The 23,061-nt window shown below is 56.2% G+C and overlaps 1 protein-coding gene across 2 annotated transcripts in view; it reads right to left on the bottom strand.

The window, feature by feature from the left end:
* The window catches only part of CMIP (c-Maf inducing protein), a 234,789-nt gene that overhangs the window by 16,105 nt on the left and 195,623 nt on the right, over positions 1 to 23,061 (bottom strand). For both annotated transcript variants that reach the window (XM_060000022.1, XM_060000023.1), the window contains exons 6-10: positions 22,666 to 22,728; positions 19,924 to 20,004; positions 14,907 to 15,010; positions 13,115 to 13,219; positions 7,180 to 7,533 (exon numbers count right to left, since the gene is read on the bottom strand). In XM_060000022.1, coding sequence (XP_059856005.1) covers positions 7,180 to 7,533; positions 13,115 to 13,219; positions 14,907 to 15,010; positions 19,924 to 20,004; positions 22,666 to 22,728 — 707 coding nt within the window. The remainder of the gene's footprint in view (positions 1 to 7,179; positions 7,534 to 13,114; positions 13,220 to 14,906; positions 15,011 to 19,923; positions 20,005 to 22,665; positions 22,729 to 23,061) is intronic.

Raw genomic sequence — 23,061 nt, 5'->3', positions numbered from 1 at the left:
GCTAGGACGCTCAGAGCAAGGATTCACAGCCAGGTCCTCGGACTCCAGTGCCCGAGGCTGGGTGTGTGCTTTATGCTGCCCAAGGGTGGATGGGCACAGGGAGCCCAGATCAGGACGTGGAGACAGACCCCTTTCGACCTCATACCTGCGGTCAGTGATTTTTACAGCTGGCTTGTCTTCCCTCTAAACCCCTTCCCTCTTTCCCTCCCACCTGTCACTGACTGACTTATGGTTTCCAGAAAAATCTAAAAGCAATAGGAGCAAACACTGTAGACAGCACCTGTCTCGAGCCAGGGGCCCTTCCAGGCACACACATGGATCAGCCCCTGTGTTCCTCCCAGAGACCTGGTGAGCTGGATGCACCCGCCATCCCCATTCTACAGCCAAGGAAACTGAGTCTCGGTGAAGACAGGCACTGGCCCAAGGCCACACAGTCGGTAAGAGCTGGGGGTTTGACCCCAGCAGCCTGGCTCCCGTGTCTGTGCTCCTGCCCAGTGAACAACACATCTCGTGGCCCCTGTTTCCACCTGCAGAGGCAGGCCCTGTTCCCTTTCTCAAAAGGGGCACATACTCATTTTTCTTTTGCTTTAAAAAAATATGTTCAATGTAGAAATGCCATTAAATACAGGAATCTCTACGGAGTGTTTAAATCACCCATAATCAGAGTGGGTGTCAGAGGAGCTGTGGCCGCGCCCGGTGTGTAGGCACCTGCTGGGCTCCCGGACAGACACAGCCCCGACCATGGCTCACTCCGGAGGAAGGGGAGGTGATCAATGAACAGCGTTGTGTCACCGGGTCCAGGTGCTAAGCTCGGTGGGAGGTTGGGGCAGGGGTCTAGGTGAAAGTGTCTCCCCAGCCTGGAGCTCGGCCTCCTGAAGGCTCTGTCATGGCAGCTCACGCAGGACCAGGGGGAGGACGCAGGGGTGAAGGAAGAGGCAGAGGCAGAGGCAGACGGACTTCCTTCCTGGCCTGGGCCCTGCCCAGCTACAAGTTTGCAGCTGGCCCCTGGACTTACTCCAAATGTCCGGTCTGACCATTTTAGCGTACATGGTGGGTGTGTTGGGCAGAGACTGGGAAGCTAGGAGCCCGGGGCCTGGCCAGGCCCAAGGGATGGGCGTGGGATCCCTGTGGCCAGCAGAGCGCCTGTCAGGAGCATCCTGAGAGCAGTGCTGGCCTCAGGGCTGGCAGGCCAGGCTGACCTGGGGTGGAAGGGAGAGCTGCAGGCCGGGCTGTGAGAGGCCTGAGCCCACCTGCAGGAAGGACAGGAGAGCCAGGCCTTCCTGGGCTCAGGGAGGAAGGGGAGAGTGAACCAGGTGCCTTAAGCAACCCGAGGGCCTCTGATGGGCCTCAGGTGTCAAGCAGCACACATTTAATCCTATAACCCCCATTTACAGATGAGAAATGGAGGCCCAGAGAGGTCAGGACACCTGCTGAAGATCACAGAGCTCATGAGGGGAGAAGCTGGACTTGAACGAGGCTCCGTGAGCAAGAAATCCAGCCCTCTGGCCTCGGGCTGCTCTCCACGAGCGGTTTAGAGCCTACATGGCTGAGGACTTCCATTCTCTTGCTTGGGAGGGGAGCGGGGGCGGCGGGGGTGGTGGTGGTGGTGGTGCGCATAGGTAACACCAGAGACAAGCTGGGCCGGTGAGGGGTGGACGTGGGAAATGAGGGCAGAGTGGTTCCGGGGATTTGGGGCGGCCGCCTTGGCCCGGCAGAGACAATGCACACTTGGTAGAATTGTAACCCAGCTTGACAGGTGCTGTTAGACCAGAGCTCGGAGCTGTCCCGTGGACAAGGTGCTTCCTCCAAGCAGACCCTTTCCCCGATTTCACGGAATCTTCTGCATGGCATGGGGAGAACACACCAGCCTGAGGGCACGGGGGGCCAAGCAAGCCTCCGAGAAGCCGAAGCCCCCAGCACACGGGTCTGGGACGGGCAGGCCTGGCCCTGACGGCTGTGTGCCGCAGCGCCCAACCTGAACCCTGGCTCTGTCACGGCCACAGCCTGGAGAATGCCGTGTGCGGCTCCCTGGGGTGGGGCACTGGTGGGGTCCTCAAAGGGGCCCCTGGGGGTGAGCTAGGCACAGCGAGGCCTGGGAGACCAAGGGGAGGTCCATGGCCTTTCTAGAAGACCATGAGCGAGGCACTTAATGCAGCCCAGGGCGCCAGGAGGGTGTGTCAGGGACACAGCTCATTCTGCTTTGCTCCTGCCATCACACGCACAAGTATCTGCTCCCTCCAAAGGCAACTAGCTGGCCCAGGGATTAAAATCCAAGGTGAGAAGTGAGTGGCCTTTATCTCTGAAGCTGGGGACCTGGGCAAACCCCCCTTCTCTGCCTCGTCATCCCACCAGGGACCTTCCAGGGCTGTAGGCAGATCCACTGGCCTCAAATGCTCTAGGGAGTGTCCGGGTTCTACAGAGTGGCCACAAGCCCCAGGAATCTGCATCTGAAATTTTCCAAACTGATCAGTCCATCTATACGCATACATACACTACACACACACACACACACGTATTTCTGCTGCTCTGCAGACCTCATCTAAAACCCTCACCGGAAGCCCAAGCACGGAGATGCTGACCGTGGGGATGGGGGTACCTGTCCTTGCCGCAAGCCTGCAGGGTGCCAGGTGGTGTGGCGAACGCGTGGCACACACGAATTCACTGAATTCTCGAGGCAGCCCTGAGAGCCAGCACGCACTGACAGGCGTCCCTATCCTTATTTCACAACTGGGAAACCGAGGCCCAGAGAGGCGGACTCATTGTCTGAAATCATATGATCAGTTGAACGGTGGGGGGGAAGATTGGACCCCAGTCTGGCTGACATTCAACCAAGGAGGTGAGGTGGTCCTTCCACCCCCGCCCCCGGGCAGCCAGCTCCCGCCCCCGAGTCCCACTGGGAAGACAGCGGCTGGCAGACGGTGAGCTGACCTGGAGGAACGGCTGGCAGCGGTGGTGTCTGGGGCCTGAGGACCCGCGTGAGGGCAGAGATGCTGACTGGGCTCCAGTCCACCCCACCCCAGAGCCTCATCAGACTCCCCAGCCACACCCACGGGCTTCATCCTGGCCGCGCGGTCGCCTGCAACCTCCTTCTCCATCTCTCCGCCTGTTGGAGGCTATTCCAGCCACTCCTTGTCCGCCAGGGTCTCCAAGCCCCCAGACAGTCCCCCTTCCCTGCACTGAACTCCGGGCGTTTCCGCTCAGCAGAGCTGCGCTATCTGGCTGTGCCAGTCCTTCACGGAGCAGGGAGGTCCTGGGCGATGTCCCCGGCGCCTGCCTTCTACATTCTAGTCACTATCGTGCTTCCCGGTCACGAGGACAACCCCAAGTCCATCTGCATTTTCCCTGAAGGCCCCGAGGGGTGAGGCGTCTTCCAGCTGACCTCCAGCCCAACGAGGCCTCTTTTAAAATCCATGTGTTTGCAAAAGTAACAAGTAGCCAGATTCGAGCTGATCAGAAAACAGTGGATGTGCCCATCTCCCAGCTCTCCCTCACGATGGCGGCTCTTTTCTCTTCCTGGACGGAAGGGCATCCCTTTGCCTGTGGCCACACGTGTGCCAGGAGATTCCCACGCTCCATCCCACCGGGCAGGCAATGTCGCTGCTTTCAGAACTTGGTGCTACTCAGATTCAGAGGGAATGAGAGCAGGGGGCGTTGGGTCCCCAGCATTTAGCACAGAACCTGGCCCACCTGGGTGTGCTGTAAGTGTTTGGTGAAAGAATGCATAAATAAGTGGGTAAACAAAAGTGTGAACCACACACACGTGCCCAGGAGGTTAAGAGCTGGAATCCGAACAACTATAGGCCAAACGTGCTCTGTCCAGCTCCCAAAGTCCACATTCTTTCCATCGTACCACCCAGCTTGGGCCTCACAGGGTGATGATCTCAGAGTCAGCCTTGACCTGTGCTGGGAATAGTTTTCCTTTTCTGAGTCTCCAGGGAACGTTTTGCAGTTTACGTTACTTTCCAATGGTGTTAAATTCTAACTATTTGAGGGCCCTCTGATGGGAACACAACTAATCAGGGCCCCTGTCCACTCTCTCGGGATGGAGTGGTGCCCGCCTGTTCCTGTGGACGCGGTCTGCCAGGCTGGGCCCAGGCTCTAAGCATGGCTTCTTTGGCCCCCACAATGCACTGATAGGACCCCTCAATTCCACATTAGAGCCTCTGTCCTTCCATTCTTTACACACTACTCTCATCTGGGGAGCCGTCCTACTGAAAACAGCAGTCCACTCTCACCAAGTCCTAAATTCTCCCAATAGCCCCTCTGAGGAAGACACCCATTTTAGAGATGAGAAAACTCAGGCCCAGAGAAGCCAAGAACACTGCCTGCAGTTACACAGCAGACTAAGTCCTATGGCCGCATTTCCTCAGTTCTCAGATGCACGCTTCCTGCAAACTGAGTCTGCACTGAATGCCACATTCGTGGGTTTTTTTCTTTTTTTTTCCCCTCTCAAAGTGCTGTTATTAAATCGATGATGTGTCTTACTCCCAATGGTACCTTAAAATAGAGGAAACACAGTTGTAGTCAGAAAGTGTAGTAACTCCCATCTGCCCAGTGTCCATGCCTGCAAGATACCTGCTCTGTGCTGGGGCCCGAAGCCATGCCCTCTGATGGCTGGGGGCAGCTCGACTCAGAGAGGGTGGGTAACCAGTGCAAGGTCACAAGCTAACACTGACACCCCTGGGCCCTGAACCCGGCAGTCTGGCTCTGAATCTGTGCTTTTTCCAACGTATCATGCTTTGGAGCACTTTGAGCTGCTGGGGTTTTGCGGGTTTGACACATGTGAGGCCCTCCAGTGGGCCAGTGAGTCAAGCAGGCAGCAGGGTTAGAAAAGGAAAGCTGCTAGGGAAAGAAGTGATCAGGCCCACATCGCGCTCTGCGCTCCCCCAAGGTGAAAAAGGCTTCTGGACGTACAAACCCTGCTTCGTGGAGATCTCCGGGTGGGGCGGGACGTGCTACCCTGAGCAGTGGTCAGGAACGCCGCCCAGCGCCCAGCAGGCAGCCTCTGACGGGCCCCCTGACCCCCACCCATGACCTGGCAGCTGGGCAATGCGGGCAGGCAGGAGGTCTGGAAGCAGATCAGGAAGAACAGAGTCCTCATTCATGAGCATGTTTATGAAGAAGGAAAAAAAATGTGTGTCAACTGCATGATGAAACTCAAATCCTTAGTGCTTAATGAGAAGAATGAGTCAGGGCCCGAACTGGCAGAAGGTCTGGGAGTTCCAGGTGTCTGCGGAAAACAGCCGGAGTCAGGGGCCGCAGGAGGAGAGCCGGGCCCGGCCAGATGAGAAGGAGATGTGGGCCGCGGCTGGCTGGTCCCTCAGAGGGCTGGCCGCCACCCTGGGAGAAAGCGGGGACTCCTCCAGCCTTAAAGAGACTGAGACGTGTTCTCGGAGATGCTCTCTGAGCAGAATTTTGAATCTGCTTCGGGTGGGGATATCGCTAATCGCGGTCGTGCCCTCAGCTGGCCTTGGCTGCCGGAACCAAGGGAGGCCTCCCCTTCTCCTCTCCGGGGCCAACGCAAGGGCAGAGGAAGAGTTTGGGGATGCTGCAACCAGAGTCACCTCCAATCGCGAGAAGCCACTGCGTAACGTGTACGCCTGTGTGTGCACACACGTGCTCACCTCCACAGACACCACAGGCCTCGCTTTTAGAGCGTGAACAGGGGCACCCCTAGGCAGCTCTCATTCACCAGCTCACCAGGCAACCGGCAGGTAGCCTCCACCCTCCGGACCACGAGCACACTCCGGGCAGCACCCCGTTCATGAGAGCAGAACGAACGCCGCAGAGACGAGCAACAACGACGCAGGGACTCAGTGTGACCCCGGCAACACTGACGAGCCCCAGGAGGCAGGCCCCCCCAGATCGAGGGGCCCTGGTGCCCTGACATTAGATAAGCGCCGGGCATCGGTCAGACGCGACCATGCCGTCATGCCCCCAACCCCTCGGAAAAGCCCACGTGCCACCACCCACTGCGCCGGGCAATGCCCAGCCCTGCAAGTGGCGCCAAGTCCTGTTCTGAAGGACAGAGCTGGTGGGAGCAAGTGGGGGAGGCGTCTGCTGGGTTCTCCCGGCCCGGCTGGTCCACAGAACTGCAGAGCTCAGCGCGGGGCGGAAGGGAGTGGACAGCAAGGCCCCCCCAGGCGCACATAGTCCGAGACGGGTCTGGGGTGTGAATGGTGGAACTGGAAAGACCCTTGGGGGTCAAAGACTAAGACCCCCTCCATTCTAGAGTCACACAACTGAGGCTCGGGGAGGGGCAGGCACAGTCCAAAGCACCCAGCTCAGAAGCACCACTCAGAGCAGACTGGTCTCCGGCTCCTGCTTAGAACTCCTCCCACCAGCCAGGCGCGTGGAGCCTGATCCGCATGCCATGCTCCCTCCCCCGCCCGGCGGATGAGGCTGCATGGGGACAGCTGCTGGAACCCGACGGCCAGTACGCACCACATACGCGAAGCGTACATGGATCGTGTGACACAGAAACACACCCACATGCTGGCTCATGGGCATATCTGCACACATACACAGAGAACACACACACTCCAGCTCTTGTGCACAAATGCTCATACCCACGTGTTGCACTCAGAGCCACTCATGCACAGAAGCAGCACAAGCACCCGGACACACCTACACGTGTGCACGTACACTCACAGGCAGTCGAAACACACATACTGCCCCTATAGAGAAATCCACATCCCTCCCATATCCAACTCCTATATGTAGACACACAGACACACACAACACACAGAAACTCGGGCAATCACCCACATGCTGTTATGCCCTCATACATCCAAAGCCACTTATACTCACACAAGGACAACTGCAGATTCAGAACGAGCCCACACCCTACACAACACGCAGAGGTGTCCACACACGCAAGACATACTCGGGCCCCGAGCGCTGAAGCACATCCTGGCAGGCGTACACACTCACACATTCTCAAACTCATGGACACAGGTGTAGACGTCATGCTTGTGCCTGTACCCTACACGTGTCCAGATCCTCGAGCATGCACGTACACACACAGCCCTGCACGCACACACCCCGAAACAAGTGCCCTCGCACCCTACCTCTGCATCCTGTGCACCCGCACTCAGCACGCCCACCCTTGCACGCCTCCAGCCAGCGGCAAGCCCCCTCCCCAACCCGAGGGCACCAGGCAGGCCGGGGGACACTCACAGCAGCTTGAGGATCTCCACGTAGCAGCCGAGCGTGCGGTCGGCCTGGGGGCCCAGCTCGATGCTCATGGTGCTGCAGGCGGGGCTGACCATGAGGCAGTCGATGAGGTTGGGCTCGCTGTCGTTGCCCACGCTGGCCGTCAGCGCCGGCTTGGCAGTGCTGGCGGGCTCCACCTCCACGTGGATCTCGCTGGAGGCCACGACCACCGACTTGAGCCGCGCCTCGGACAGCGTGGCTTCCTGAGACACCAGGTCCGGGCTGGGGTGCAGAAGGCGCAGAGGTAAGGTGGGCTTCCGGTCGCAGGGCTGCTGGCAGCCGTTCCGGATCTCCTTCAGGCTGGGGGAATTGTCGCGGCTGGGGGAGAGGTGGAGAGGGGCGTGAGTGCGGGCCCTGGGGGCGGGTCACAGAAGCCGTGAGCTGCCATCTAGTGGCTGCTTCCAAGCGCCAGGCTGCACGCGGCTAAGTGTCCCCGGAACCCCACAGCGGTGCGATGAGCTGGTGCTACTGTATCCCTCCCCACCAGCGAGGAGACAGGCTCCCTCAAGGCCTCCAGACAGGGAGAGGTGGGGATGGCATCCAAACCGGGCTGCCTGTCATCAAGGCACGTGCTGTAGTCCCAGCACATAGCAGGCAGTCGACACGTTTGTGGAACGAGTAAGTGATGTTAACCTCTACACAAGACCCATAAGGCCCCTGGTGTTCACCTCCACCAAGATGCCTTCCCTGGCCACCTTCCGGACGCACCTATGAGACCTACTAGCGATTTTGCTTCTAGTTGCTTCCTGTGGTCTAACTGTCCCCCTCCCCCTAATATCCTCGGGGCAAGGCCCAGGCCCCACCTCTGCGGCCCCATCCCTGCTGGGTGAGAAAGCTCAGCTTCTGCCCTCCACCTGGGAACACCCTTCAAAGGGATCCCAAACCCCAGATGCTAGTCCCCTGGAGTCTGCACGTCCCTCCTGTCTGTAGCACCCCACCGCTCTGGGCTAACCCCCCACCCCGCCCCTTGCAGCATCTCCACCGCCTAGAGGAACAATGCTTGTGCAGGGGGTTAACAGGTGTTAGCTGAGGAAAGTGCGCTATGGCATCATTGAGGTCACATGTGTTTGGGAAATGCTGGGCCTCTTTATAGCAGGACTTGTCAGAGCTCTGAGTCTGGGTAAAGCGCCTCCTCACTGGGTGCTTCCGAACATTACGGGGAGGCGCGCGTCAGGACAAAGGTAACTCCAGCAACGGGCTTCCTTTGTTGGTGCCCCTGGTCTGGCACGGTGCTAAGTGCTATCACGCAGACCACACAGACATTTTCAGATATCTCTGAACGGTAGGTATTACCATCTCCACATTATAGGTGAGGAAAGATGCTACCAGAGGTCAAATGACTACCCTGATGACACGGCTCGTAAGTGGAGAGGACTTGGATATGAAACCAGGTCTCTGACTGCATGTCCAAGATGCTGCATGATCCCATGCAGGTCCTCCTCCCCCATAAAGTCCTCCCTGATTTCTTCCACCCGCCGCTCTCACCCTTCCTGCCCCTGTGCCAGAACCTTCCACCCATGGCTGGACACCAGTGTCCCTTGAGGCACTTCTAAACATCCTAATGTCCCAGTAGGTCGGAATCTCTAGGGTGGAGTCCAGACACCAGTCATGCTTAGGGCTTCCTGTGTGTGCAGTCACGGTTGAGCCCACTGCTCCAAGAGACTCAGAGCACGATGATAGGATCACAAACAGCTGCTCGTCCAGTCCTTCCCTAAATGGGCCACACGCATGCGCCTGTGCTTCCAAAGAGACGCGTGTGCTCCCTGTGCACAAGGACCGGCTCAAGCACAGAACCCACACCCAGTGTGCTCAGAGGGCCTGAGTTTGTCCAGCACGTGCCACGAGCCAGGCCTGAGCTGAGCCCACCAAGGATGTTTGATAAATACACTCTGAGCTTTGCTGGGGAAAAACAAAACCCTTTAGCTAAAGTCCGAGAATTCTGTGCCTGATGGAAAATTGTGTGTGGTCCGGTGGAGGATGTGGTATAGTTACTCAGGGCAAACTCGCTCTCCAGTACTCAGCTCCATCCCCTTTGCCTTTGCTGGGATTTAGGAGTGGATTTTCAAGGCTGCTTGGCTTAGATCGGTTAGCGATTTTCCAGCGAGCTATGCTAACCTGGGTCAAGTTGTCTGTTCTCTTGTGCATCACGTACCTACATCACGTACCTACTGAGAGTGCCGCAGATGGGCCCGGTAGACGGCACGGGGTTTTATCTTCCAGGGACTGACCGAGGGGGTGGGATGGACCTGAGCCTAGGGAAGGTCTTGCATCCCTCAGCGTGATTTCCTGGGGGAGGTGAGGGCAGAACTTGGATCCCCAGCTACTGTGGGCTGCGCGGGGGCTGGGCTGTCTTGAGCAGGGAATCAGGGCAGGCCTGAGCGGGAGGCAGCAGGCCCGCCTCGTCCTCCCCGGGCCTCCACCCTGGGCACCTAGTAGCAACCGCCGCCTACTGGGATCCCCAAGGTCGTGCTTGGCCTCTGCAGCGGCAGCCAGAGGGGAGTCTGGAAACTGACACCTCATCAAGTCCCTTCTCTACTTAAAACCCATCGGCGACTACAACGCCCTTAGAATAAAACCTCCACAACTGACACACGGGCACAGCTCCGCCACTCAAAGCACGGTCCCCAACCAGCAGCAGCGGCATTACTGGGAGTCTATGAGACAAGCAGAGGCTCAGGCCCTGCCGTAGACCCGCTGACATGACCCCAGGAGCAGCTCAGCACGGGAGGTGGAGGTGGGAGAAGCTCAGTGGTACGAGTCTCTCCATGGCCTGGCCTTCCTCTCCAACTTCGTCTTCTGCCTCTGCCCCTCTCTCTGCTCAGGGCACACTCAGTTTCCTTCACTTCCTCCCCTGCAGTGGCCTTTAGCGTGGAGCAGATCACTTGTGGAGTTTAAGAATGCAGATTCCTGGACCTGGCCCGGAAACGCTGTGTCCAGGAGTCTGCATTTTCAAGCAGCGCTCCAGGGGACTCTTAAGCAGGTGTTTAAGGACCATGGGTAGGACGTGTGACCAATGGCAGCTCCATCTGCACTGCCGGGCCTTTGCACATGCCGTTCCCTCTGCCTGGAACGTCTTGTCCTCTTGCCTTGCTGACAGCCAGCAGGTGTCAATTTAAATATCACCTCCCTGCAGAATCCCCTCCTCACTTCCCCCTAGAGCAGGGGTTCTCAACTCTGGCCACATACTCCACTTGCCTAAGGTGTTAAAAAAAAGAAAGAACCCGATGCCAGGGACATCCCAATTAAATCAGAATTGCAGTGGGTGGGGCCCAGGCACCTTGTTTTCTTCTTCTTCTTCTTTAAGATATAACCAGTGGGATGAGGGTAAATGTCTTAACAACAAAGTCTCCAGAAAGAAAGGAGCCCTGACTGGTAGTGTTTGCCAATTTTCTTGGTGTAAATACTCCCACCATGATTGAAGTCACGCTACCAACATGCCATCCCTGACTGTGGAATTGGGAAGAGATGTGCTTCCAAGTGTGCCTGGGCTCCAGCACACCCCGGGGGAAACATCAGGCCAGTCTCGTCCACAAATCGTAGGTGCAGAGCTTTGTGACTATCACAAATTCCCCTGTGTAATAAGCAGCCACCAGACCAGGGCTCCTCCTCTCGATACTTCGGACATCCGCGGCCGGACAGTTCAGAGGATTCCGGGCTGCTCTGTGCGTGGCAGCGTGTTCAGCAGCACCCCCGACTCCCACCGCTGGATGCCGGCAGCGCCCCTCCTCCTGCAGCCCAGAATGTCTCCGGACGTTGCCAGATATCCCCTGGGGGTCAGAGCTGCCCCCAGCTGAGAAGCACTGACCAAGGTCAAGATGTGAAACATTTCCAAGGACCCAGAAGCTCCTCTCACGCCTTTCCGCCTAAGTCCCTGCCCCGAGGCTGCCACCATTCTGGCCTCTATCACCAGAGATTGGTTTTGCCTGTTCTTGAAACTCAAGGGACGAGATTCACACTCTGTGTATCTTTCGGGTGTGGCTTCTTTTCCTCCATATTATGTCTGTAAGATTAGTTCGCTGCTGGCGGGTTGCACTAGTTTGTTCATTCTTGCTGTCCTGCAGTGTGCCTTCGTGTGGACACACCACAACTTACCCGTTCTACTATTGTAGGACACCGGGGTTGAGGCAGATTCTAGTTTGGGGCTATTACAAATAATGCTGCTGTAAACCTTCTTGTACGTGCCTTCTGATGAATATACCAAAGTGATGAGACCTGGGTCCCAGGGTTTATGTGTGTTTAGCTTCTGTAAAGCCTTCCCAGGTGACTCTGACACACAGCCAGGGTTGAGACTCCTTGCCGTGGACCACCTTAATTACGCCTCTGGCGTCTTTCATCACAGCCCTGATGAAATCGATCGCATTCTCACTCCCATCCCCTCCACCCACTGCCACACCATCGGCTCTGGGAGGGCAGGGGCCCCATCGGCTGGTTTACTTTTGTACCTCCAGCACCTGGCACAGCAGGGACCCTCACTAAACAAGTGTTGAAAGGATGAGAGAAGGACAGAGGCTGGCTGTTGCTGTGTACAGTGTGCACGGGTCCTAATTCTGGTTCTTTCCATCTCTGCCCTTCTCCTAGGGTGGGAACTGGGAAAGAGATTCCATTCTGCTTCCTGCTCCCCAGTCAGGGAAACCCTGCTCTAGGGCAGCCAGGCAGAGCCTTGGAGTCGCAGAGGGAAAACGCTGGCAGGCGCTGTTTCCTGTTCCTGCCCCGAAACCTAAGTCCCAGGTCAGGTGTCTGCGGAGCGAGCCCGGGGAGGGTGGACGAGGCGGAGGCTTCAGGAGGAAAAGGAGCCTGCGAGTCTGTGACACCCCTGATGCTCTTCCTACTTGCTGGGGTGGCCTGGGCTTGAAATGCATGCGGATCAGCTCCAGAGCTGCAGTGTATGAGGCCAAGGGCAAGTGACCATCCATGTACACAGGGATGCCGAGGATGGTTGTACAGGCCATGCCTTACTCTCTACTGCCTCCTCCTTTTTTTTTTTTTTTTTGGCTTTTAATATAACATGCTGTAGGGCATGGAACAGGCACCTGGGAATGACCAGCATGACATCTTCATGTTGCCCTGTTTGCACAGGTTTTCAGTGATGCTCCACTGCCTTTCCTTTAAGGACTGAAATACACTCCTGCGATGCTCCCAGCTCTAGCGATGCCTAGACACATTTCGGTCCTCTCCGAGTTGTGCAGTACTCCACCTGAACAACTGGACAGGGCGGCTGCAGAAGATGCCATCTGTGCCCTGCACATCATACCTTCTCTGAGGACCCCAGAGATCACCAGAGAAAGTTCTATATGACCAATGGCATCCACATCACGCTGCATCCCAGGAGCCAACCTCAATCCGGGAAGAATGGGAGCTGGTAAGTAACTACCCGGGTGTCATCATCCTTCAGGGGAGGGACTCTGAGAGAACATTCCACAGTCTCCCGGGAGGTCCCACTGGGACACGCACAGGTGCCTGCAGTGGTCACCTGCTTACGAACGTCGAGTCTGCTGGCTGTCCTCCCTTCCCAGGCTCCCTCCCACTGCTTCCTGGGGTTACCTCCCTAATAAGCTGCTTGCCCCCAAACCCTGGGGGACCCAGGACAGTGGCTCCGTCATGTCTTCTTCCGGTTACATGTGCCTGCTGGTGAGAAATCTTCAGAATAAAACACTTGTTCCTAAAGCCAAGTCAACACGACGGCCTTGCAGTGCCAGTATTGATTCACAGTGTTTGCTTTTCCAGTCACATCCCTGGGTTCTGGGCCCTGGCACCAGTGAACACAGGGGATTTGGCAAATGCACTTGAGGCAGGTCCAGTGGAAGCCATTCCACCTCCCCGCCTGGCCAGGTGTGTACAGGTCACCGTCCCTGGGGCAAGCGTGTCCCACCCAGGCCCTCCCGAGGCGGTGGGGACTGACCTGTTGATGAACTCTTCGTAGCAGGAGTAGATGGCGGCCAGGCACACAGCCACCAGGTTGGGCAGGACCCGGGGGTGGGGGCAGTGCCCCGTGGGGCCGTGCATGCTAGAAAAGAGGAGAGGGCTAGGTGAGGTGAAGGCAAGGAGGAGGGGGAGGCGGGGTGCCCTTCAGACACACACTGGGGGGTGGGATGGGGGGCACCGCAAGTCCTCTGCTGGGGGCTTGGCAACACCGGGATTTGCGTCCTGGCTCTGCCATGTGCAGGCAGCAGAGAGCCAAGCTCTGGACCGTGGGCTCCAGATCCAGGGAGCCTGTGTCCACGCCCAGCTGAGTGGCCTTGGCGAGCTTCTTAAACTCTGCACTCTTTCCTAAGCTAGAAAATGGGGACAACGGCCCCCTCCTCAGTGGGTACCGTGAGGATCTAATTTTCTAATTCATGGGAAGAGTCAGCGGACAGTGGCCATACGTCCTGTGTGTGTAATTCATGCCCAGCGGTTCTGTAACCATCATTCACCTCATTTTCCTTTCCAAGTGGCCTGCTTTGAAAGAAAAGTTATTATGGTCAACCTGATCCTGGCCTAGCATGAGGTCTGGGACACATTTGCTAAGTCCTCCATAAATGCCAGCCATTGTTATTCGCCACAGCTATGTCTCTGCCTCAGTTTTCTCATCTGTAAAATGGGGCTAATATCCCTACTCCCAGGGCTGCTTGGGGCCTGGGGATAATACCTGTAACATTCCTGGAAAATCGGTGTGGCCGTTGGGACTAAGAGGCCTAACCTGAAACAATTTCGTAAACCATTACTGGGCGCTTTAAAGGGACCCTGGGGTCACCAGGGTTCCAGCAGGACAACTTTTTTTTTTTTTTTAATTTATCTATTTTTCTTTGGCTGTGCCGTGTGGCATGCAGGATCTTAGTTCCCCGACTAGGGATGGAACCCGTGACCCCTGCAGTGGAAGTGTGGAGCCTTAACCATTGCACTGCCAGGGAAGTGCCCAGAAGGACACATTCCTTGGGTTTGGAAATGTTTTGTGAGTTCCAGGTGACTATCTTTTGGAACCGGCTTCAACAGGCTGTCACGATTTTCTTAAAAAATGAGAAGAGTCGTGATGACGACCACTAACGTTCCCATCACACTTAGGCACCGTTCTTGGTGTTTATGTGTATAAGCTCACAGAATCCTCATGTTACCTAGATGAAGTAAGTACTATAGTTCTCATCTTACCGATGAGGAAACTGAGGCACAGAGAAAAATTTTAAAAATCGAAACAAAAGCACCCCCTCCCCGCCCCAAACACCAAAAGTAAGAGTCAGAATATCAGGCTTCCTCTAGGCCAAGTCTGGGAGGTGGCTGTTCAAATCCCCAATGATGACTCTCCTGGGCTAGCAGGAGATCGTTCCCTACACACCCAGCACCCACAGGTGGGATCCACAGAAATCCTCTTATTGTTTAGGACTGTTAACCATTTCCTGAGTTCCTACTGGGCATCAGGCACTGTGCTAGGGGCTTCCTCATATATCATCTTATTTAACCGCATGACAACCCCTGTGGATAGCAGAGGAAAGAGGATCAGAGAGGTACAGCGACTGGCTCAATGTCACACAGCAAGCAAGTGCCTCAGACCACATGGGGTCAGGAGGACGCAGGAGACCCTCATAGAAGATGAGACGCTTGGGGCCTCTGAACGCCAGCAGCTCCTCTCCAGGCATCGATGGAGTGAGTGGTTCTGGGTGCAGAGGAAAGCTGGCTTGCAGGCCAGGAAGGGGAGGGGGCCCGGCTGAGGAACCCACCTCTGAATGAACTTCTTCACCACCTCCATCCCGGCGTTGAGCTCGTTCAAGGCGAGGATGTACTCCTGAGTGAACAGCCTCAGTCGCGGGCACTTGCCGAAGTCCTGCAGAGAGAGCAGAGGGCAGGAGCTGGGGAGACAGGCAGGCAGGAGGCCAGGGGGTGGTGGGAGCCCACTCTGCCCCGAGACACTGGGGTGGAAGGCAACGGGGACATGCCAGCCATCTCTTCCTAAGAGCACAAGTATCTTTCACTCGAAGGGACCGGCCCTGTCACCCTCTCCTCACAACTCCCGACGGCTGCCCGTGGAGATGGGAGATGTCCTGCCACAGGAGGGCCCCTGACACGTGTCACCCACCCTGTGGGTCAGCGTGCCACCCAGACGTGCTCGGAGAACAGCCCAGCTGGCGTGTTTCCCTTCTGCGCGCCTGCACGGGGACCTGCAGATGCCCAGCTGGCCTTCAGCAAGGACCGGCTCCTCTTGTGCAGTCCCCCGAGAGTTTCTGGGCCCCCTGCTTTCTCAGCTAAGAGGGGAAAGGCCAACGTCCGAGGTGGCTGTCGGCTCGGGGACTCGTCAGGAGAAGCAGCACAGGCGGTGCAGGAGAGAAGGGCGTGGGCCAGGAAAGGACCGCGTCCCTTCCCACGTCACTGGACTTCTGAACCCGCGTGCTGGGCTGCGAACGGCCAGGAGGGCAAGTCACGGTGTGGGGATGAGGTTGACCAGTAAGACATCGGAGGGAAGCCTGGTGGTCTCCAAACTCCGCTGTTTCTTCTCCTGCCCCTGCTCAGGGGGAACCCATTTAATAAAAAGCAACCTGGATCAGACTCTAATCTGAAATAAAGCCTGTGGAGACTTTCCTTGTAGATCTAACCGATCCTGCGGGTCCTGGGGAAAGCCCAGATCAGAACACTGCCCGCCCACGCCCTCCTGCCAGCTCACAGGAGCGAGTTTCTAGAGCGCCTGGTGCTTCTTCAACCTGGAGTGAGAGGCTGAATTAGTATCCTCAAGACGACGGGGGCTCATCTGCTTCCATCCTGCCTACTAGGGTTATGCCTTTGCATAAGGAGGGCAGCAAAAGCCACGAGAAAGCTCAGAAGGATCTGCGCAGGCGCGTGCGTGCGCGCGCACACACACACACACACCACAAATACATACGTACGTACACGCACACACAAAGCGTTGGGCTAGAGGATGGGGCCCCTGCATGAAGGGAAGATGGAAGCTTGATTGTGCTTTCAAACTGAGGAAGTTGCCCAGAGTCCCTGAGTCCCCGGGAAAAGGGTAACAGGAAAGCTGTGTGGCCTTGTGCAGCCACGGCCCTCTCTGGGCCTCACTGTCTCCACTGTGGAACGAGAGCTGAAGAAACGATCTCTAGGCCCCTTCCACCCTTAACGTTTTATGATTCTATGAAAACGGATTCAACTAAGCCCTGCTAACTGCCATTATCTTTGTTATTAGATTTCTGGATAGTCAAGGTCATTTCCCTGGAAATTAACATTATAGATGGGTCTGGTGGCCTTTTAACATGTGGGTGAGGGACATTTTGCCTCTTTGGCAAAGTCAAATATGTTGCCTTTGGAAAGTAGGAGGTCAGATCACGGGCCACTAGAGGCCACAGCCACATCTTCTTGTTGCCTCTGCCACAAGAACATGCCAATGAGTGGCATGTGGGCACAGGATCCGTGATCATTCTTGGGGAAGCAGCTGAACAAACTGGTTAGAATCTCCAGGGGGACATACTTAAGGGGTGCTTCCATTTGTATCTAGTTTTTGTTGTGGCCCAAGGAGTAACATTCTTCGAGACTCTTAACCTAGATTCCGTTTGCTCATCCCTGAAACGGGACACGGGATATAGTGACAAAAGGTGCACTCTGAGAGTAGAGGAGGGTCTGAAATCCCAGAATACCACGGGGGTGTGTGACCTTCCCCATTTACCAAACATTCAAGCGTGTCCTTGAGAAACACTGCATGTGGGGTGAAGTCAGGGCTCAGGCTGTGCTGACAGGTCTGTGGCTGGCGGCAGGCAGTGACCAGACACCCCACGCCAGCTCCGAAACGCTGTCCCGGCCGATCACTTAGGTTTAGGGAGTGTGAAGTGGGTGACACCGAAGGCCCGCCGCGCTTCCCGTGCCTGGTGTGAGCCACAGTCACATTTGTCTCTTCTGCAGGAGGGCCTAATCCCCCCACCCTGTCCTGTCTACAGTTCTCTGTGACATAGTTCAGTGTGTAGTTAGTGGACTTTAAGAGCAAGTGGGATCGTGAAGCGTTACAGCATCCCCAGAGCCCGGGACCATACGGGGGAGTTCTTTAAAAGTGAAGTAAGCATTCGTGCCCGAGGGTCCCCGGTCTCTGCCAGGCCACAAAAGATGCTATAAATTCTGGATCTGCCTTGTAGCTGTTCTGATTCTTATCCAGAAAATTACACAGTCAACACTCCAGGCCCATAAAACTAACCAGGTATAAGGGAGATGCTGTATGGTTAAGCCTTGGGAGGCTGCCTGAAATTTGACATTTTCCCCTTTGAAGTCAGATGTCCTAAAAGAACCCTTATTAAACAGCCTACTGACTACCATGGAATGCGCAAAAATGCTTACGCACCTGAGGAGGCATGGACCCTGGCCAGGGGTGCCCTGGGGATGTGGCTCTGTCACTGACGTGTTGTGATGAGAGAAGGTCCTTTGCAAAAGAAACTCCAGAACCTTTGCTCTGGACTCTGAAAGGGCATGGCCCTCACCTCACACCACATCCACAGTGACTTTAAAGTTAACAATCAGGGGACTTCCCTGGTGGCGCGGTGGTTAAGAATCTGCCTGCCAATGCAGGGGACACGGGTTCCAGCCCTGATCCGGGAAGATCCCACGTGCCACGGAGCATCTAAGCCCGTGCGCCACAACTACTGAGGCCGCACACCACATTTACTGAAGCCCGCACGCCTAGAGCTCGTGCTCCGCAACAAGAGAAGCCACCGCAATGAGAAGCCCGCACACCACAACGAAGAGCAGCCCCCGCTCGCCACAACTAGAGAAAGCCCGCGCGCAGCAATGAAGACCCAAAGCAGCCAAGAATAAATAAATAAATAAACAAACAAACGGGGGGGGGGGAAAGTTAACAATCAGGGACCTTTTCCTCCCAGCTGGCCCAGGCCAGAGAGTGCCCTTGCAACGATTAAAGCCTAAATTAAGGCAGCGCACACACACACACACACCCCCCCACCCATCCCCCAGGGGAGTTTCTTTGTTAGTTCTTGTTCAGAAAACAAGAAATACGTTTATCTCAAATTAAGGAGGATCTCAGAAATAAGCAACAATTTAATTATGGTGTGTGATCACTCAGGGAGAATGGTAAAGAGAATCTGTAGGGTACCAACATGGTACAACCGGTAGTGGCTGCTTGGAATGCTGTGCAGAGAAAGACTGAAGCTAACTCTGGGCTCTGCAGGAGGAGTGCTGTAATCGGCTAATGATGTCTGCCAGGGGTGTGGGATGGGGGAGAGTGGCGCATGTGTCATACTTTCCATTCCTGACTGGGGAAGGGGGTAGGTTATGTACTATTCTTTGGGGATCTGGTGTCGAGACAGGAAGGCTACCTCACAAACCAAATTGTGAGCAGGTCACCCCTTTTCAGAGCTGTTTTCACACGCTGCCTCTCGACAGGGTGGGGGGGCAGTAGTCACGGTCACCCCACAACCGATTCAGTGGCCCAACGTGTGATGCAATGACACAGACACCTCCACGCCACCCAGGCGACGTCAGTCCAGGTTGGTGGCTGGCTCAGCAGAGCCTGTAGGAACACCAGCCCTTGCTTCAGACTGCCAGCTCCCTAGCACCACTCATGAGAGACCACACCTGCCCACAGGGCCCTGAGTAACCTACAGAAATCACAGCTGCCTAGAGGTTCCGGGAGGAACCCACGGCACTTTCTGGGTTTCCGCTTCCTCATCTGCAGAAGGAGGTCACGGGCCGTCAAGGGGGTCTCATGACATAATACACTGGAGCGTCACACTGCATCCGGCTCTGAAATGTGCTCCGTAAATACCTGAGAGTAGGCGCTAGTTGTTCTTATTCCCAGCGGTGGCCCTGGGGCCAGTTAGAGGACTTTGCTCAGCCTCAGTTTCCCCATGTGTAATACAGACAAAACAATGACATTTGCTGCTCTCACTGGACTGAGGACAGAATGCAAAAGGGCCAGCAGATTACAAGAGCCCGGACCACTGAGTGCGCAATGAAATTCTGCGCCTATGTTTTTTAAAATTAACCTAATTTAAGTCCATACTTTATGTGGATTTCCTTGATTTTCCCCTAATGTCCTTTTTCTGTCCCAGGATCCCATCCAGAAAACTCCACTGCAATTACTCATCACGTCTCCTAGGGCCTCTATGCTGTGACCGCTTCTCAGACTCCCCTTGTGTTCGATGACCTGGCAGTTCTGAGGGCCATCAGGTGTTCTGTAGAATGGCCCTCAGCTGGGATTAGTCTGACGTTTTTGTTATGATTAGACTGAGGTGGTGGGTTTGAGAGAGAAGACCCGCGAGGTCCAGGGCCCTCCTCCTCACATCATACCAAGGGGACATGCCGCACTGTGACTTAACACTGTGGACGTTGACCCTGACCTCTGGCTGAGGTCACGACTGTCAGGTCTCTGCACTGTACAGCCCTCTTTCCGCCCTTTCCATGGACGCTCCTATGGGTAGCCCCTCTTAAGGAGTGAGGAGTTCCCTCCCCTTCCTCGAGGGCTGAGTTTCTACAGATATTATTTGTGTCTCTACACAACCATCTCTTTTCCCCCAGCCACATGATTTTTGTCATTCTTACCGTGGAAAGATTCCTCCTGTTGTCTTAAGAGCAAAAAACAGAACCAAGCCGGGTAGGGTGCACGAAAACCCACAGGGTGCAACAGAATCCCCAGCCCAGTCCCTGGCCGTCAGCCGCCAACCCCATCCCCACATCTTTGGAAAAGTTAAAGACTGGAAGCTTGTGCCCCTCCCCTGGCTCTGTGGTCCGGGTGTCGGGGGAACTTACCATGTTATGCTTGAGAATTCTCTGGACCACGGGGGTGAACACTTCGATGACCACCATAGACCGGGGCCGCTCTCTGCAGTGCTGGGGAGGCAGAAGGAAATGGTCAGCGCCGAGCCTGGCGGGGTCCAGCCGGGGCCTGCGGAAGCCCTGACCGTGGTCCGTGGCTCGTGGCAGTGAGCCCGGCTCTGGTGCCTGGGTTCCCCTGCTCAATACTGCTGCACACCTTTTTGTTCATTTTGGGGGAGTGAGAGAAGGAGGTGGGGATGGGATCTTCCGTTTGCTTTTTGTTTTGATCTGACTGACGGTCTGAGGTTGTTTCAGGGGGTACAGACGGGAGTCCGTTCCCACACAATCCTATTGAACAGGGCAAGATCCCCACAGCGCTAAGGTTCGGGGTCTACCAGAGTCTCTTGAAAATCAGGTGCAAGAATACCGGGGGTTAGTGCTTGGATGCCAGAATCTCGAAAATTCTGTGACTTCTCAGTTGAAGGCTTTGATAAGCTGGCTGCAGGGTGCAGGCCGCACGCAGCTCTCGGAAGTATTTTATCTCACCGGCATGGGGTTTTTGTTTTTCAAAGTGAAATTGATGGCCTTCGGGTGGAACAGACGATGTGCTCCACCACATTTAAACCTGCCTGGGCCTGAAGGTGCTGTTGGGATATTAGAAATCCTAGACTATTCTTGATAAGTAAACTTTCCCCAAATCTCGGGGTCCTGGCTTCCAAGTCTGGCAGGAGAGGCTGCCTGGACGTGTCCAGAGAGCTGGCCAAGTGGACCCGGTGGAGGCGACTTTGTTCCCTCAAGCCTTCCTCTCTGGGTGGGCTGCCTGATGGAGGAAGTGCTGAGGCTGCAACTCCAACCCCCCCACCCCCAACCCGAGGGAAAACAAGCCCTGAGTCTCACCGATCCCTGGGCCTGGGCCCCTCGCTCCAAACGGCAGGGCAGCTACCCAGGGAGTTCTATCAGGAAATGCCAAAAGGGATGGTGTCCTCCACATCACTGTTTTTCAAACTGTGCTACCAGGAACCCTCAGGTATGATTTACTTTGAACAAAGGTCCATTGTTCTAGAACAAAAGTCTGAATGCCGTGAGATCTGGGAGAAACCACCCAGCTTGAGAGGGGAACAAGGAGCAGGTCTGGATTAAATGGGACAAAATACTGCGAGAGGAGATGACCCGCCGGGACAGGTAAGGGAGCAGCTGGTTGCTCTCTCAGGAGCCCAAACACTGGGTGACCTGACTGCCCTGCTTGGGGGCACAACGCCAGGTGCTGGGGGCAGAGAAGGCCCGTCTTAGTTGTGTGCAGTCCCACCAAGTGGTTACTCCTTCCGCAGCTGTTCCCCACGGGGGAGGGGGGCCTTGGTACAGCACAGGGCCCGATGCCTAGACACGCTCTTGCACACACACACACACAACTGTACACTCGGGGCTCACCCGCGTGGGCCAGAGGCCATGCACTGGCACACGCCCACATTAAGAGATGCACCTGGGCATTTCAGGTAGCAGGCTGGGCCCACCCTCTGCTCTGTGGGTCGCTGGGAAAGGTCTGCTGATGGAGAGACAGGGCCAAAGAGGATGATGTGATCCTGTCTCCCTAAAGCTTGCGTCCCCTAACACACACAGAGGACATGCTCCCTGGGTAAGGGGACAGAGGAGCAATAAGTGCACCACGGTCCCCTTCACCCCAGAACCAGCAGGTCCCCAGGAGCCTGCTCTGCCACCCCACGCGCCTGTCTCACTGGTGCACACAGCCCACACCCCCAAAGGACGGTGTGTGGCCGTGGAAGGAACAAGCTCGGTGAAGGGGGTCGGCGAGAGGAAGAGCAGGGGAGCGCTGGGAAAGCAGCAAAGCCAGGCCCTGCGACTTTCCAAGGACATTAGACCATTGCATTAAAAAAAATCACCCAGGGGCTTCCCTGGTGGCGCAGTGGTTGAGAGTCCGCCTGCCGATGCAGGGGACACGGGTTCGTGCCCTAGTCCTGGAAGATCTCACATGCCGCGGAACGGCTGGGACCGTGAGTCATGGCCGCTGAGCCTGCGTGTCCGGAGCCTGTGCTCCGCAACGGGAGAGGCCACAACGGTGAGAGGCCCACGTACGGGAAAAAAAAAAAAAAAAAAAAAAAATCACCCAGCAAAGGATCAAACAGGATCGTGTGCTGGTCCAGCCCCCGGGCCACCAAGGTGCTCTCAGACGGGGGATGCCTGGTCCCTGACGTGCTCTGGGGATGTTCCACGTAGATCCCACTGCAAGGCTGGCCTGGCGTGGGGTCCCTGGGACTGGATGTCCTGCTCCAGGGCTCCTCCAAGCTCACCTGGCATACCCCGCCTGCCTGCCCTGTTCAGGGAAAGCCCCACAGCTGTGCCCTCACTGTGGGCCGGCCGGTGCTCACAGGAGCCCTGGCTAATAATAATAGCCCAGCTCTGATGTCAGGAGCTCAGAAAGTCTGCTGCAAAGTTCTCCCAAGACAGCCAGGAAGACATTCCAAGGAAAACTGATGCTCCTCCCTGACCTGCTGGTCTGACCCTGGGTCTCGCTTATCACCTGTCTGGCGGAGAGGGGGCTGTAACCCAGGAACGGGGTGCCTGGCTTGTCTCTGGCTGTGTCAGGGGCCCTGACCTGGTCAGGGCCGGGGGAGGGCCTAAGTTTGGTTTTCAGCAAATTTTGCAAAACCAGCCCCTGCCATGCACATACTGAGACAGGCTGCTTCCTGAAAACACAGGCCTGCTTCCGCAGTGCCATACCTTGCAGAAGAATTCACAGAGATCTGGTGGTGGATGGTTGTTTTCCAGCAAAGGAGCGATTGCCTGAAAGAAAAGGAACAAACATCAGTCGGAATCTCTTGGAACGAATCGTAGGGGTGGGGGTGGGGGTGTCTACGTAAGATGGTTAACTCACGGTGGAAAGCACAACCTCCTTGTCACCCTCTGGGCAAAAAAGCCATCCTCTAACTTGCCAGCCAGAGCTCCTAAATTGTGTGTGTGTGGGGGGGGTATGTGGCTCCTACTGCGAAGCTGATAAAATCTCTGGGCCGCCCCCTACAAATATCCATCTGTAACGATGCATGCAGCTTTAGGGGTTTCACGACCTGCTGATGACCATCCGCGTCCCCCGTGGATCCATACTGCCTGCCTACAAGG

This window comes from Delphinus delphis, chromosome 20 (genome assembly GCF_949987515.2).
Source record: "Delphinus delphis chromosome 20, mDelDel1.2, whole genome shotgun sequence".
Lineage (NCBI taxonomy): Eukaryota > Metazoa > Chordata > Mammalia > Artiodactyla > Delphinidae > Delphinus > Delphinus delphis.
The sequence above is the reverse complement of the archived record's forward strand: the minus strand, read 5'-3'. Positions and strand labels throughout refer to the sequence as shown.